Raw genomic sequence first — 14,375 nt, forward strand, 5'->3', positions numbered from 1 at the left:
GACAGACTCCCCTTAGTTTGACAGGCTCCAGATGCAAATGGAAGTGTCCTCTAGTCCTGGTCAGTAAGCCAGAGTGGCCAAGCAGCGTTGTATAACACTGACCAGTCCCAAGGGGTGATTTTGAAATAACTTGTAGGGCTGAGTGTATGCAGTGTGGCTGAATGAAGAGCCCACCGACATCACGGCTGTTTCAAAACGACAGCAGCCAGCTGTTAAAAGAAACATGCCAAAAGCCATGTATGAAGAAATACTTTAATAGCTCAAAGTCATACTGCTCCCAGTCCTGAAGAGGTTCCTAAAAGAGGCAACTTTGGCCGTCTCAGAAGCCAGCGTTCACCCAACTGTGGTCTCTGTACATGAACTTCCTCCAGGTGCTCACCTGGAAGAAAGTGTAAACAGGCCCGGGACCACGACTCCTGGGGACCTTCCTCTTATTGCATCACGTCAACTACATTAGTTGGACAACTCGGGTTAAAGGAAGAGATAAATGTTGACTGTCTATGCAGGAACAGCCCAAGCTGGCAAGAAAAAGCACGTTGCATACATAGGATACAGAGGGCGGAGCTTCGGCCTACGCACCTGCAACATTACATTTGTTTTGCCTGCAAACTATCAAAAAGGATTCTGTCAGCTGGGGTGTTTCCACTGAACAAATAAAATGGTGGTCAAAAGTCCTGGGTGTCCTGTGCCACCAGCCCAGAGTCCTCATGTGTCATCCACTGGAGAGTCTTTGAGGGAAACATGAAGTCCAGCTCCTGCCTCTGTCTATGGGTCTATTTCTTCAGGAATCACTGTAATCATAATGTCTTCATTGCCTCTGCGGACAACCATGTTCAGGGTATTTTCTTTTTTAATGACATCGCTGACGTCATTGGCAGAGACCACTGACTGTCCATTGATGCTGATGATGACATCATTTTCCTTGAGACCGCCACTACAACACAAAGGGAAACATGCTGGTGACGTTTCCATTCCTCCCCATCATCAAGAGAGATGCAGCTTAGAACCAAAAAACTCGGAGTGATGAACTTGGTAGAAAATTACTCCAACCAGAGTAGGTGGCATTTCCTGTTTAGATTTTAAATTTTATTTATTATTTTTATTTTACTTATATGAATGCATTGCCTGCATGTGCATGTATGTAGGTGCACCAGTGTCATGCAGTGCCCACAGAGGTCAAAAGAGAGCACTGGATGCCCTGGAACTGGAGTTGTGGACAGTTGGTAGCCACCATGTGGGTGCTGGGAATCAAACCCGGATCCTCTGCAAAAGCAACCAGTGCTCTTAACTGCTGAGCCATCTCTCCAGCCCCTCCTGTTTAGATTTTTAAACCAAATCATCAGTAACAGCCACTGCAGAAATGCCTATAGTATTTGTGTGCATCCCCAGAGGGGACAAGGACATGCCAGGGACTCTCTGCCAGGTACAGTGACCACAGCTAACTTGCTCACAAAGGTGCTGCAATTCAGAAAGTGACTCCTCCAAGAATGGTAGACCACTTCCATTCAAAGATGATCCCCTTGGTGCTGCAGTGGAAACAGCTCGTACGTGACTATGTCACCATGCCACTTGTCCTAACACAGGAGTCTGCCAACATTTTCCACAAAGGACCAGATGGAAAATAGCTTAGGCTTTAGAGTATGTGGTCTCTGTCTTAGCTATTCGATTCTGCTGTGGCAGCACAAAAACTGGCCCAGACAAAATGACATCTTGTCTGGGGACGGAGCTATGCTCCAATAAAACATGTGTGCACCCTGGCATTTGCATTTCATAGAATTTGCAATATCACGAAATGGGGTTGTCTTAGAATTTTTTGTCAAGCATGTCAAAATGCAAAATCTATCTATCTGCAGCCCACAGGCTATCCAAAAGCAGGCAGCAGGCTAGGTCTCATTCCACACTGTTCTCTGGGTATGATGTCAGTAACAGGTAACAAGTTTACGTTTTGGCTAAGCAGCTACTTGCACTATTTTGCTACTATTTGGGTCATTTTTCTTGCAGTGTTGACAAGTGCGGCTTAATTAATTAATCACAAGTCCAGCTACAGAAAGCTCTGGAAGGGATGGATTCTGAGCCTTCGGATACAACTCCACAATACCCTCTCTGCAGCCAAGCTTCCCTAGGACTCCTGACAAGCCTGCTCACGCTCTTCCCATCTGAGGGACCCTAACAAAACAAGGCTTTCCCAAGACAACAAACACCCTTCTGTGGACAAGCTCTGAGTCCAAGTGGGCTAAGGAGGTCTGGCTGACAGGGAAGTGACAAGGGGCGTCCAACCATATTTGTCAAGGGTAAAAATAATGATCTGAGGAAATACAAGAAAGAACACTGCTTCCTGCCTCACTGCCCCAGCAACCGCGTGGATCTTAGGAAAGGGGGAAACACGTCTCACTCACGCTTCTGCCGGAGTGTCAGGAATTACTTCGATGATATATGCTCCGGAGAGGACATCTGGGAAGTCTCGGTGACGGTCCTTCAGCTCTTTGGCCTTGCTGTTCAGGGGAAACAACCCATGTCAACATTCAGCATCTACAGCCTTCCTGTGACAACACCCAGCTCTCACTAAGTTCCCTTCATATTCCAGAGCTCAAGCATTCTGTTTCTACGGAGGTGGTGGGGGGCACGGCATGCATACCGTGGCTTGCGTGTAGCAGTCAGAGAACAACCTCGAATGTGGATCCTCACCTCCCACCGTGTGTGAGACAGGTTCTCATTTGCCACTGCACACACCAGGCTAGCTGGCTTCTCATCTCTGCCGCCAAACTTGCCACAGAAGCACGGGGATCACAGACATGCCCTTGCATATCTGGCTTTATGTGGCTCCTAGGTCTTCAGCCCCTCACGCTTATATGACGAACACTTTACCCCCCTAGCCATCTCCCCAGTCCCTGATTCTACTTAAAAATGGTCTGCCTACTAGTGTTAGTGTCCTATATAATAGTAGAAAAGTCCTTGAACTGCTGTTATTTTTTGCAAATTTGTTAATAACCACAACTATGGAAGAATTACAGCACTATGGCTGGCCCGGCTTGCCGCTACAGCTCTGACCCTTCCTAGCTGTGTTACCCTGGAAGTTGCTTAACTTCTCTGTACCTTCCTTTCCTTAGCTGCACAACTGAGCATCAGTACGCTGTGACATGGGCCGTTATGAGGATCAGATGAGGTCAGCTAGGTAAGGTTCCCACCCAGTGCCTGATGACCATGTAGCCTGGGTGCACAGCAGGAACACCTGCACTGTTATCCTCATCCTGAAGGGGAGGGTGTTGAGGACCCGGGGATGGGGATGGTGAGTCAAGAAGCAGGGGAGTGCGGGAGGGGGGACAGCACAGGAAGGCAGCAACCCCACGGTCCACGCACTTTCCCTATACTTCCACTTCGCCTGCTTCCGAAGACAAACAAGTGAAGTGATTTTGAAGCAGGCTGTCCCATGTGGAATGCTAGGAAAGTTACCACTGTTCGTAACCTGTACTGGATGTCTTTGTCTTACTATTTTGACAACTGGTTGATATTTATCATGCTGTAGCAATGTGACTATCCAACACACTCTGCTCTTGAGCTGCTCAAACCACAAGTTCAGCCGTCCTGAGTCTGTTCCCTGTATCTCATCTCAGTTCTCTCTCCAGGGTGTCAGGAGCCTGGCAACCCCAGGCAGCAACTTCCACACTCTGGAAAACAAGTCCATCAGTCATCAGTGCCCCACGGCAGGGCCTGCCCTGGCATTCCTGCAGCCACACCCCACACTGCAGCATGCAGGGGAGGCGGGTGCTCTGGGCTGGGGCAGGCACTCCCGGAATGTGCATTTCAACAGAACAAGGGGCGAAAGGCAGGCATGAGTGAGCCAGCCCTCTACTGTTCAGGCCTGCCTTTAGAGAGGACAGAGTCTTCCAGATGGTCAGAATGTAAAAACAAAGACATCCAGGCCCACGACCCCTTCTACTCCTCAGTGTGAATTACTTTTTGGCAGAAACTAAGATGTCTGAAGGAAACAAGGTTCTCTTCAAGGGTGCCCTTGAGAGCCTTGGGAAACTCAGGTTTATGTAAATGTAACACAGACAACTATGCATCCTGCTTACCCACCTGGATGTGAGCGACATCATTCGGATCCCAATGTACTTCTTCTTGGTGACAGCTTTTCCTATTGTGACAATAAAGAAACAGATCAGCCCATTTGGCAAGAGTGTGGAGACACAGGAGCTAGGGGGTCTGATGTTCCAGTTTGCAGCCTAAGATCAGGGACATAGGGGGGGCACCCCAAGACTGTGGTTCAGTCCTATTCTGAACCCTGACCTACTGCAGGACCTTAAGAATGTCCTAACATTTCAGCTAATGGCCAAAAACCTAGGCGTGACCCCCTGTTCCTAACTGCTTCAGCTGACCTCTGGTGCTCCCCCGGGCAGACTCCACCTCCTACAGGCATCTAGACTAGGATCTTCTTTGCTCTGTCTCAACAGCCGCTACCCTGGTCTGGCCCCAGCATCTCTCCAAGTCTGATGACATATTCACTTTAGATTCTTGTAGGAGCTGGCTTGACTAGTCCTAGGGACTGTCACCTTCCCCTTTCCTAAGTCTCCAAGGGACAGCTAAGCCTCAGGACTGAAACTGCAGAGCCCCCCAAGATGCCTGGACCTTGGTTACCTTTAGCCTGTCGGTCGTGGGACTCTGTCAGGAACTTTTTGATCTTATCAGATGGTATTGCAAAGGAGATACCTGCTGTCACTTTCAGTGTGTTGATTCCAATCACCTCACCATCCTGAAAAGCAAGGTGGATATATGGCTGAATCCACAGCAGTTAGAGGCAAGTGTGCACTGGAAGGGAACAGAGGATCTGTAGGAAAGAAGTCTTTGAAATGTGTTGCCAGGTGTGATGGCTCACACCTATAATTCTAACATTCAGGAGGCTGAAGTAGGATTGGTGTGAGTTCCAGGCCAGCCTAAGACACAACTTGAGATCCTGTCTGTAAAAAGAAAAACGTTTTCGAGGAACATGCTGACCTTGATTGATCATCACACACTACAGATAGATAGATCATCACACTGTAATCTTCAGATTTGTACAATTGAAATCATAATTAATAAAAAATAAGTCTGGGCTGGGGAGGTGGCTCAGCTGTTAAAGTGGGTGTTTGCCATGTAAGCGTGAGGACTGGGAGTTAGGATCCTCAAAACTCACGTAAATGCTAGGTGTGTGCGGCAGCCTAAAATTCCAGCCTCGGAAAGCAGAGATGGGACCCCCCAGAGCAAGCTGGCTAGAGAGGCCAGCTGTGTTCACTGGCTCTGGGTTCAACTGAGAGACCTGCCTCAATGAATAAGGTGGAAAGGCAAATAAAGAAGATTCCCAACATCAACTCTAACTTCCATAGGCATATGTACACATGTGCACAGCCCTTCTGCCACACACATGTGGCCACATACAAATGCTCATACACCCACGGGCACACCACGCAAAGACACATGAAGAAACGAAATAAGTCTGTGGGCTATGTCAGAGAATGAGGGGGGCTAGCAGAGAGGCCTGGGGGTCATGAGGGAGGAAATATAAGGATACTTGGGCAGCACTGGCCACACTCAGCTTTAGAAGGACTGATAGACACTCCAGGCAGGACTCAGTGGTCACTTTGCTCCACACACAGATAATTTCAAAATCCACAGTGTTTCTCTATTCACAGGAAGGATGTTTCCAAAACTTCTAAGTCGGCTATGGACCGTTCTCCTTTTCCCAAGGACACTGAGGTGACTACAGATGTTGGGTTGAGCCTGGGCTGGCAGGCCTGACTCCCAGAGACTGGGTCTAAGAGCAGCAAGTGAGGACATGGCTCTTCCCTGAGATCTGTTTGTGCTAATATTGTGCCAAGAAAAAGGATCTTAGCAATTTTCATTATAAATCGTTCCTGGTATAGTTCCCATGTACCAGTCCCTGACACCAAGGGACCCTGCAGGAGGCACTGCCACCCAGGGCCTTGGTACAGATGGCCTCGATTACATCCTCTGGTAAACAACCCCGAGCTGCTCTCTAGCTCTGACATTCTATGACTTGAAGTCTTCAATTTTATGCTGAAGTATTAAGTCTAAACTGAATGAGATCTTTGTGAACAAGTCAGTGGCTCCCCCTTCGGCCCACAAGCCTTCTGGAAGGGTTTCTGTATAGGGGCGAGTCAGGCCAGCTCATGTCCGCTTGGCAACCCTGAAGACTTGCTCTAGACATACTTTTCTGTGGCAGGCAGCACTGTGGGGACCTTCAGCATAACGCTACTGCTCTTTCTGCCTGGATTGAACCTGAGTCCATCCTATCTGCTCATGACCCGAAACACAAGTGTGTCCTCTGGCCTTACTCCTTCCATGAAATGTTGGTAGGTAAGACGAAAAGATACAGTACATTCATAGAGCTCACTTTAAAGTCATTACATAACGTGCTCTGGCAAGCCCAAGTTGAAACAGCACACACAGGTGGAAAAGAACGCGGCAGAGGTTTTGAAAGGCCTTACCAGGTTTACCAATGGGCCGCCGGAGTTTCCATACTGAAATTAAACAGAAAGGGAAAGTTAGGCCTGTGTCATAACGTGATCTAAGCTGTATCTTTACCCAGTAGCTTTCACATCGCTGTCATAGAATGCCTGCCGTAGCTCTTCCCCAAGATTTGTTTCTTCCGGCCTAATATTTTGCTGAGAAAAAGGGCCTTAACAGTTTTCAGAAAGCTTGGGATATGCCATAAATGGGAATTTATTTTTTAGTTCGCTATGACCACCCAAAGAGCATCTGAACGCCACTTCCTCCTCCCAGGACAAGGCTGGCTTCCCACCTGCTCTGGAATTATTCAAATCCGAACAGCCCCACAGGGAGGCCATCGCACCCCTGCTAGGGCTGAAATCCACATGGCTTACTTTAGTTCCAGGACTTATGCAGATTGCAAGGTTTGCAAATAAAACCTGTAAGACAGTATGACCACAAACACACACAGTGCTTCCTAAGTGCCAACCATGAAGGAGAAAGAACATTGCTCTTGAGAAACACCAGTTCTGTAGGGAAGAAACTGAGATGTAGAAAGGCTCAAGTCGGCCCTGTATGAGATGGTGTGGAAGCTCAGGAGGAAGCCACATGGAACAGTGTTGGCTTATGTTGGGTGGGACTGTGGCCAAGGGCAGTGGTCACAAGCTCATGCCTCCCAAACTCACACCTTGAGATTCCAAACCTAACGTCCCTCCTGCCAGAAAGGAGAGGGGGCTCCGCACATCCTCAGTGTGCCTGAGGGGTTTGTTGGGCACAGGAACTACCAACCACTGGGCTAGACTGAGAACCTTTCTCAATGATCCCTTTACAAATCCAAGGCCGCCTTTGCAGGAGTGGGTGATTGCTAACAGAGTACTGGCAGCCCTCTGTTTACCCTGCCTTAGGGATTCCAAAGGAACCCCTTTAATAACACCTTGAAGATAATGATTTGATCCTTGTTTCCCACACCTAGCTTCCGCTGGCAGAAACCTAGACAGACCCCAGAAGGTTGAGAAAGGGATAAAGCATGATGGCTCACATTGATGATGGCATCTGTCTGGATGTAGTCCATGTCCGAGTTCCGGAGCCCCAGCTCTTTGCCACCTCGCTGGGTGGTGCTGACGATCCCAGTGGTGACAGTGTTTTGGAGGGAAAAGGGACTTCCGATGGCGACCACAAACTCTCCCGGCCGCAGCTCGGAGGAGCGGCCAAGCAGCAGGACTGGCAGTTTCCCCTACAACCACAAGGGTAGACATTGCTGCATTTCAGCTTAAGAAGTTGGATAATACAAGATACAGAACACAGAGCAGTGATGAGCCACTTGAAAACACCCAGCCTTGGGGGCCAAGCTCAGGGCTGACCCTCCTCTCCTGGGGCTAAGCACCTGCCATAATTTGCACATCATATGCCATTAGGGAACCAGGAAACGGGGATCTCATGCCAAGGAAAACGGGGGTGGGGGGCAGTGACAGGCCATTTCTGGGTCTTACCACATCTTTGAACTATCAGCACAGAGTTGCTCTGAAACCTTCAGGCAGAGGCTAGGTGGAAATGACCTGGATTTAGGATGGTCTCAGAGTTGTTCTCTAGACCATGGGAGGGATCCTGAGCCCTTGTGCCTTGGGGTTACGCAATGGACTATGCCCCTACTTTCCACAGGCATGCCCCTCCTGAGTCCTGGAAGGTAGGGAACCCTGAAGGCAGAGACTCACTCTGACTTCCTCATGCACCCCAATACTGATGCAGAGGGGCCAGCAGCATCCAGGACCCAGCTGAAGGGCTGTCTCTCCAGCCTGCCCTGGGATGGTTCCCATCACCACATCTGCTCCCAGTCTAGGCAGGCTGAGAAATCAGTCAAAAAAGTCCTATCTCCTTTATCTTCTGGAGGCTGAGCAGAGTTGGGAGCCCCAAACAACTCACAACAAGATGAGACTCACTCAAGCCCATGGGGACACAGAGGCCGGGGAAATGGCTGGAGGTTGCCTGTTCCACCTGCAAAGCACCAGGCCCTGTTTCCTTCCTCCCATATGGCCCAGTAATCTCCAGAGTTCTGCAGGCATTGCTCACGGAGTCCAATGTGGACCAAGTCCAAATGCCAAAAGCTGGTCCAGGTTGCAGGCTAAGAGAAACTCAAGGGTCTTTGCATTTGCTTACTGTGAAAAAGTGATAAACTGAAAGGGCCCAGTGCGGGTGAAGGTGGGGTGGGTAGAAACCAATGCATTCCCTCTACAAGAAGAGGGACAGGCATTGATAGTGAGCTGGGGCAATCACTGCACTCATTTAACAAAGACATGGGGCTCCAGGGCCCTGGGTACCTTCAGACAAAGCAGTGATTTAACCCTGGGACTGAGACTTCCCACAGATTCTCCTCAGACACACACACAGATATACACTCCCATGGTGAAGAGGCAGAATTTAAAGCTCACAGGCACCATACAGTCCTAGAGAGTGCCATCTGTGCTCAAAAGCACAGGCTGAGGCCAGGATGCCAAAATGAAATTCTGCATGAGCTTACAATCATGCAGACCTGCCATCTCCTCCTCTGGGAAGTGGGACTAAGACAGTCCACAAATCTCATTAGTCTACTGTGAGAATCAAGTGAATTGAGAGTCTAAACAGCTCTCTGAAAACAGCCTGCCTGACTAGCATGTCAACTAAGCATCAGCTATTTACCAGTATTCAAGTCCTTGAAAATTCAGTGAGGGATTTCATCAGCTATGCTATCACAGGCCAGTGTATGTCACCTTGAGAGACATAGTTTCACCCTGGCTATGACCATTTCCCCTTGAGGTCACCTGAGGCCAGAGCCTATGGCATCCCCTACACAGACACACTCAGCATCCAATGGCATGCAGCAAGCTCAGCACGACCTGTTTACCCTGGGTTGGTGCCAGCAGTCCCTGCCAGTAAGCTTTGCCAGGAATGACCTCAGCAATCACGGTGGGGTGGGGCAGAGTCGGGCTGCTGATGTGTGCTTGGCCACACCGGGAGAGGCCCACCAGGACACCACCATTCCTTTGGAGTTCAGGGCTGGCTTGAAGTCCTGTCTTTGAGGCAGGGCTGGCTGGGAAGGACAGGCAGGAGGGGCAGCCAGCGCCTGAAGGAGGTCAGCCTAGCCACCCAAGGAAGCAGAGAAGCAGGCAGGAAGCCAAACTCAGTCTTGGACCGGTGAGCCCAGCCACCTAGTGGGGACCTTTATCAGCAGTTAGCTTGTATCACTCCCCAGTCACTGTCTCCACCTGCAGAGAGAGCCAGGGGCACACTCCTAGTCCTATGGCCCTTAAACAGCAGGAACCTAACGACAACTCTGTCCAGTACTTCTATTCCAAAGTCCGAGCTCAGGCCTAGAGGATGCTGGGAAGGAGACAAAGGCTTTGGGGAAAGTTATATAGACAAAAGGCAGGGATCTCTACAACGGCAGGAGCTAGAGGCCTGTATACTATGAGGATGCGTCCGGAGCACTCCAAGGACGTCCCAAGCACAAATGCAGCAGAGTCATCCACTGTCACCAAGGTGACCATGGGCTTAGACAAGGGGGACACCAAGGATGTGAACTCATAGGGTTTCCCCAGGAACCAACTATGGATGCCCGAGTGACCATCCAGTCACACCTGCCCACAATCATGTCTCCCTAAGCACATGTTATAGATATGAAGGGTGATCATAAAGACAGAACCAAGCAAGCAGACACATACACATATAGCAGGGTGAACAAAGGGATCTTATCACACAAACCTTCAATTTATGTGAAAGGAACAAGCCTTTCCCTACCAGATGACAAAGCATTTCCAAGGTAATCTAAGGACTTGGGGCAGATCCCCCTACTTTATAGATCTGGAAACCAAGGCTCAAGATGCAGGAGCTTCTCCCAGTCACAGTGGCCTAACTAAGCAAGAGAACGGGCTCCCAGACTTGGACCTGCATCCCCATCAGGTAGGAGTTCTAATTGCTGGACTTCTAATTATAGGCAGAAATCCCTATAAGGGAGTGAGGTGGTGCCGAGATGGCGGCCAGGCCAAATTTACAGCACTGTGAGGTCAAGCTGCTTTGGGGGCCCTTTTGGCCCTTGCTCCCTGCAGGTGCCGGCTGGTTGTGAGCCTCGGGCTCTTCAGCCTTATTCAGATCCAAGCAGGGCTCATTCTCAGACATAATCCTCACCCCAGGCCCATCTGGTCAGCAGCCATTCCTCCACTGGCCAAATTCCTGTTCAGTAATTGAGCTTTTAACTCCATCTCTGTCTAGACAGCCACACTCCTGAGGTGTTGGGGGAGGTGAATGTACACATGGCCAGAAGGCACAGCACATCACAGTGTAGCCTTGACCTGCAGGCGCCTTGCCACACTTCAGGGTCCCTGCTCTGTGTCCACAGGCTGCTTCCCAGGCCGCCCACATCAAAGCTGTCTCCAGGCTCCCGTCTGAGGATCCCTTTGAAGCAGCACCAGCCACAGGCCATCCAAGAGGCTGGGCCCTCTGCTCACATCCAGTTCACACATCTCTCCATCCTCACAGCTCCCCTAAGAAGTAAACAGGACAAGCATCCATCTTCCTTGCCAGTGGCAACAGCCAAGGGGAAGAACGGGACCCGTTGCTGTGGTTGGTATTACCACTGAGGAAAAATGAAATGCAACCTGGGGACATACAAAATCATGAGGTGGGAAAGCAGAGCTTTGAGATGCCATGTTATAAAGTCAAGGAACCCTTGGTCTCTACCAGGAGGACCAGCAGCACCCAAGTCCCTCTAGGATGAGGGACATTGCACACTGAGTCCCTTACACTGTCACTCTCACTAGGCTGAAGGGAAGCAGGATCTGGGAAGCAGGCAGACAAAATGGTGTATCTAGGAGGGAGGTGTACAATCACCACATCTGCAGGGGACTGCCTGATGCTGAATGGTGTCATCCGGGTCAAAAGAGAGCGACTGCAAGAAAGCAAGAGTTCTTGGGGGTCAGGGATATGGCTCAGCAAGTTAGCTGGATAACCTGAGTTAGATGCCCAGAAACATAAAATGCCAGATGTGGTGGTGTGTGTGTCTGTAATCCCAGCTCTTACTGTAAAATGGGAAAGACAGAGACAGGAGGATCAGCCGGCAGCTTACAGACCTGTTTGCCTGGAATACGTGCTACAGAGACAGAAACCAAGAGACTGATTTCTATATGCCTGCATACCTCCCCATGCCACACACAAATAAGCTTTAAAAAAAAGAAAGCGAAACCCTCTAGTACCCAAGTTGTATAGGTAGAGAAAATGTTCAAGGGACGTTGTCAGAGATCTTGGACATGGACTCTGGGCTTACCATGTCTATGTGAATTCCTACATACCAGCCACAGGCTGGTTGCTAATTGTAAAGTAGGTCTAATGCCAAAGCTTGGTCCACAGCATGGTTCTAGAGGGCCCTTCCCATCTGGTTAAATTGTGGCTACCACCAAGCAGGCCCAGGAGCTTTGCTTTCAAAACACATCGCCTACCTGTAGAGAGCAGCCTCCCCCATGCCTGGCACAAGACCTCAAGGACCAAAGCATCCAGCCCAGCTCTCTAAGCTTCTCTTCTGATGGGCAGAGAAGCAGACAAACCACCAGGACCCAAGAGTAAAGAACAGAGTCCACCTTCCATCTTCATGGGCAGCTAAGCCTAGACTCTCCCATAACGCTAAATATAAATCAATGTGATTTGTGTCTATCAGTCTTACTTATGAGTAACAGAAAACCCAACTCAAAATGGATCTAGAAGCTACATGCTCACAGGCAAGAAGGTGCCAGGCTTGTTCTCATGATCAAAGAAAGGCACTACCACTCCAGACATCACATAAAGACAAGACAGTGCCCAGGGGACACATGACTTCTCGGAATAGGAAAGAGCCACAGGTTCAGCAGGTAAAGGCACTTGCCACCAAGCCTGACACCCTGAGTTTGATCCCCATGATCCCTAGAACAGAAAGAGAACTAACTCCCACGAGTTGTCTTCTGATTCCACACACATGCCATGGCATGCATACTCTCTCACACTCACACTCTCTCAATAAATAAATAAATAATAATAAATAATAAATAAATAAATAAATAAATGCAAATTTAAAAATAAAGAAGAGCAAAAAATAGTCAAAGTCACCTCATGGGTCATAAGGAGCATCCAAGCATCAGCTCTCCCTAGACCCCTAGGACAAGGGGGCAGAGTTGAAAGCACATTTACTAGTTCTGCCAGCAAGAACAAATCCCTCCCAGCACCCGAGCAGAGGGACAATGGCTCATCTTAAAGGGTGACTGATGATCCCTGTACCTGAACCTGAGGCTGTCTAGAAAGAACTCTGGTAAGTGCGTGCCCTTCATTGGTGGGCAAAAGAAGACGTCTGCTTGGAAGGTGATTCCACAGCACCCAGGCTGGGATACGTATCCCAGCTGAGTCAAGACACAGGTGATGGAGTGGAGCCTGGCCAGGGTGGACAAGTCCAGCCTGCTCCCAGTCCATCTCACATGGTGCTTCCTTCTGCTCTCTTAAGAGCACACGGGGTGTTTACAACAGCACTGTAGATCAGACAGGGCAGGTTCACACCCGATAGCTGCTGATGGACAGAATTTCAGTGGTCCCTCCTAAGCTTTAGCATCAGACCGTCTCCAACTGTTCTCACCAACTCACCTGCTCAACACCCAGATGCTCAGGGCACAAGGCCGACCAGTGAGGAAAGAAGTACTCTGTGTGCGGGAGTAGGTGATGAGAGCCAGAAGAGAACAATGGCAGAGGTTAAGAGCACCATACAGGAACTGGGGATGGAGCTCAGTGGTAGAGTGCTTACCTAGCTTGTGCAAAGACCCTGTGTTTTAGTCCCAGCACAGGGGACAAAGGGAAAAGAAGACTGACCAACCAATGGGAGCTTAGCTAGTAGTTCTCAAGTGAAGGACTGGCCTTGCTGTTTATCCCATGATATCTGTGTGGGAATCTGTCTTATCCTCAGCCAAGCACTGGCAATGGGTAGAGGTAGGCCTGTGCCATGGCCTTGGCGTCAGGGCCTCTACATGTGCTGTAGACGCCACAACTGAACGGCGGATGAAACCTAACTGCCAGAATTCCTTAGGGCAGGAAAGCTGAGTCCGTGCTGAGTGATAGCCCACGCTGATGGCTCATCTTGGGCTTATAGTCCAACACCAAACGAGCTTGTGCAGAAGGGAGAACATGCCTGTGTGCACATACACTCCACTGCACACCCATATTCACAGGAGAAGCAGCCCATCTGGGTTGAGGCCGGGTCCTATATTTATTTTACTATGTTATTATTCTGCATGTGTGTGTTTGTACGTATACACATGATGTGTTGTGTGTATGCATGCCATAGCACATGTGTGGAGGTCAGTGGACAACTTTGGGAATTAATTCTCTCCTTCCATTTTTACATGAATTCTGGGGCTCAAACTCAGGATATCAGGTTTGCACAGTAAGCACTTGCCCCCCCACTCAGTCATCACTCTGACCTTAGGTCCCGTATTAACTCAGTCTGTTACTTGATTGACCTCCCTGGATCTTGGTTTTCATCTCCAAAAATAAGGGAGTTAAGGCTAGTGAAAGCTGATAGTCACTTTTGCTCTCACAATTAGGCCTCTTTCCAGAAGACCTGGTTGTTCCTGAAAATTCTGTTAGTGGGCAGTAGTTAAATGAGTAAAAGGCACCAGGGGCCTTTATTTGCATACAACTTCCAATGAGGGTTCATGATCCCTGCAGATTTCCCAGAAGCAAGAGGAAAGGAGGTGTCTGGAATTCTCATTGTGGAGTGCTTCAACTCGTGTCTTCCGTCAAGAACCACAAGAAATCAGGACGCCTCACCAGCTCAGCTTCTGCCAACAGCCCAAGTGCTCACCTCAGTGAAATCTTGTTCCCTACGGCTTGGAGAGAAGAGCAGTAAAACG

General features: G+C 49.4%; 1 protein-coding gene across 2 annotated transcripts in view; it reads right to left on the reverse strand.

The window, feature by feature from the left end:
• Nucleotides 1-234: 234 nt before the first annotated feature.
• The window catches only part of Htra1 (HtrA serine peptidase 1), a 57,728-nt gene continuing 43,587 nt past the window's right edge, over nucleotides 235-14,375 (reverse strand). Inside the window, exons 4-9 of one of the 2 annotated variants that reach the window (XM_008827262.3) lie at nucleotides 7,523-7,717; nucleotides 6,483-6,515; nucleotides 4,636-4,750; nucleotides 4,078-4,135; nucleotides 2,397-2,492; nucleotides 235-934 (exon numbers count right to left, since the gene is read on the reverse strand). In XM_008827262.3, the coding sequence (XP_008825484.1) occupies nucleotides 766-934; nucleotides 2,397-2,492; nucleotides 4,078-4,135; nucleotides 4,636-4,750; nucleotides 6,483-6,515; nucleotides 7,523-7,717 (666 nt within the window). In that variant the 3' untranslated portion in view covers nucleotides 235-765. The remainder of the gene's footprint in view (nucleotides 935-2,396; nucleotides 2,493-4,077; nucleotides 4,136-4,635; nucleotides 4,751-6,482; nucleotides 6,516-7,522; nucleotides 7,718-14,375) is intronic. The other variant, XM_029560721.1, reaches the window with a different exon arrangement.

Source organism: Nannospalax galili, unplaced genomic scaffold (genome assembly GCF_000622305.1).
Source record: "Nannospalax galili isolate Female #2095 unplaced genomic scaffold, S.galili_v1.0 scaffold31, whole genome shotgun sequence".
Classification (NCBI taxonomy): domain Eukaryota; kingdom Metazoa; phylum Chordata; class Mammalia; order Rodentia; family Spalacidae; genus Nannospalax; species Nannospalax galili.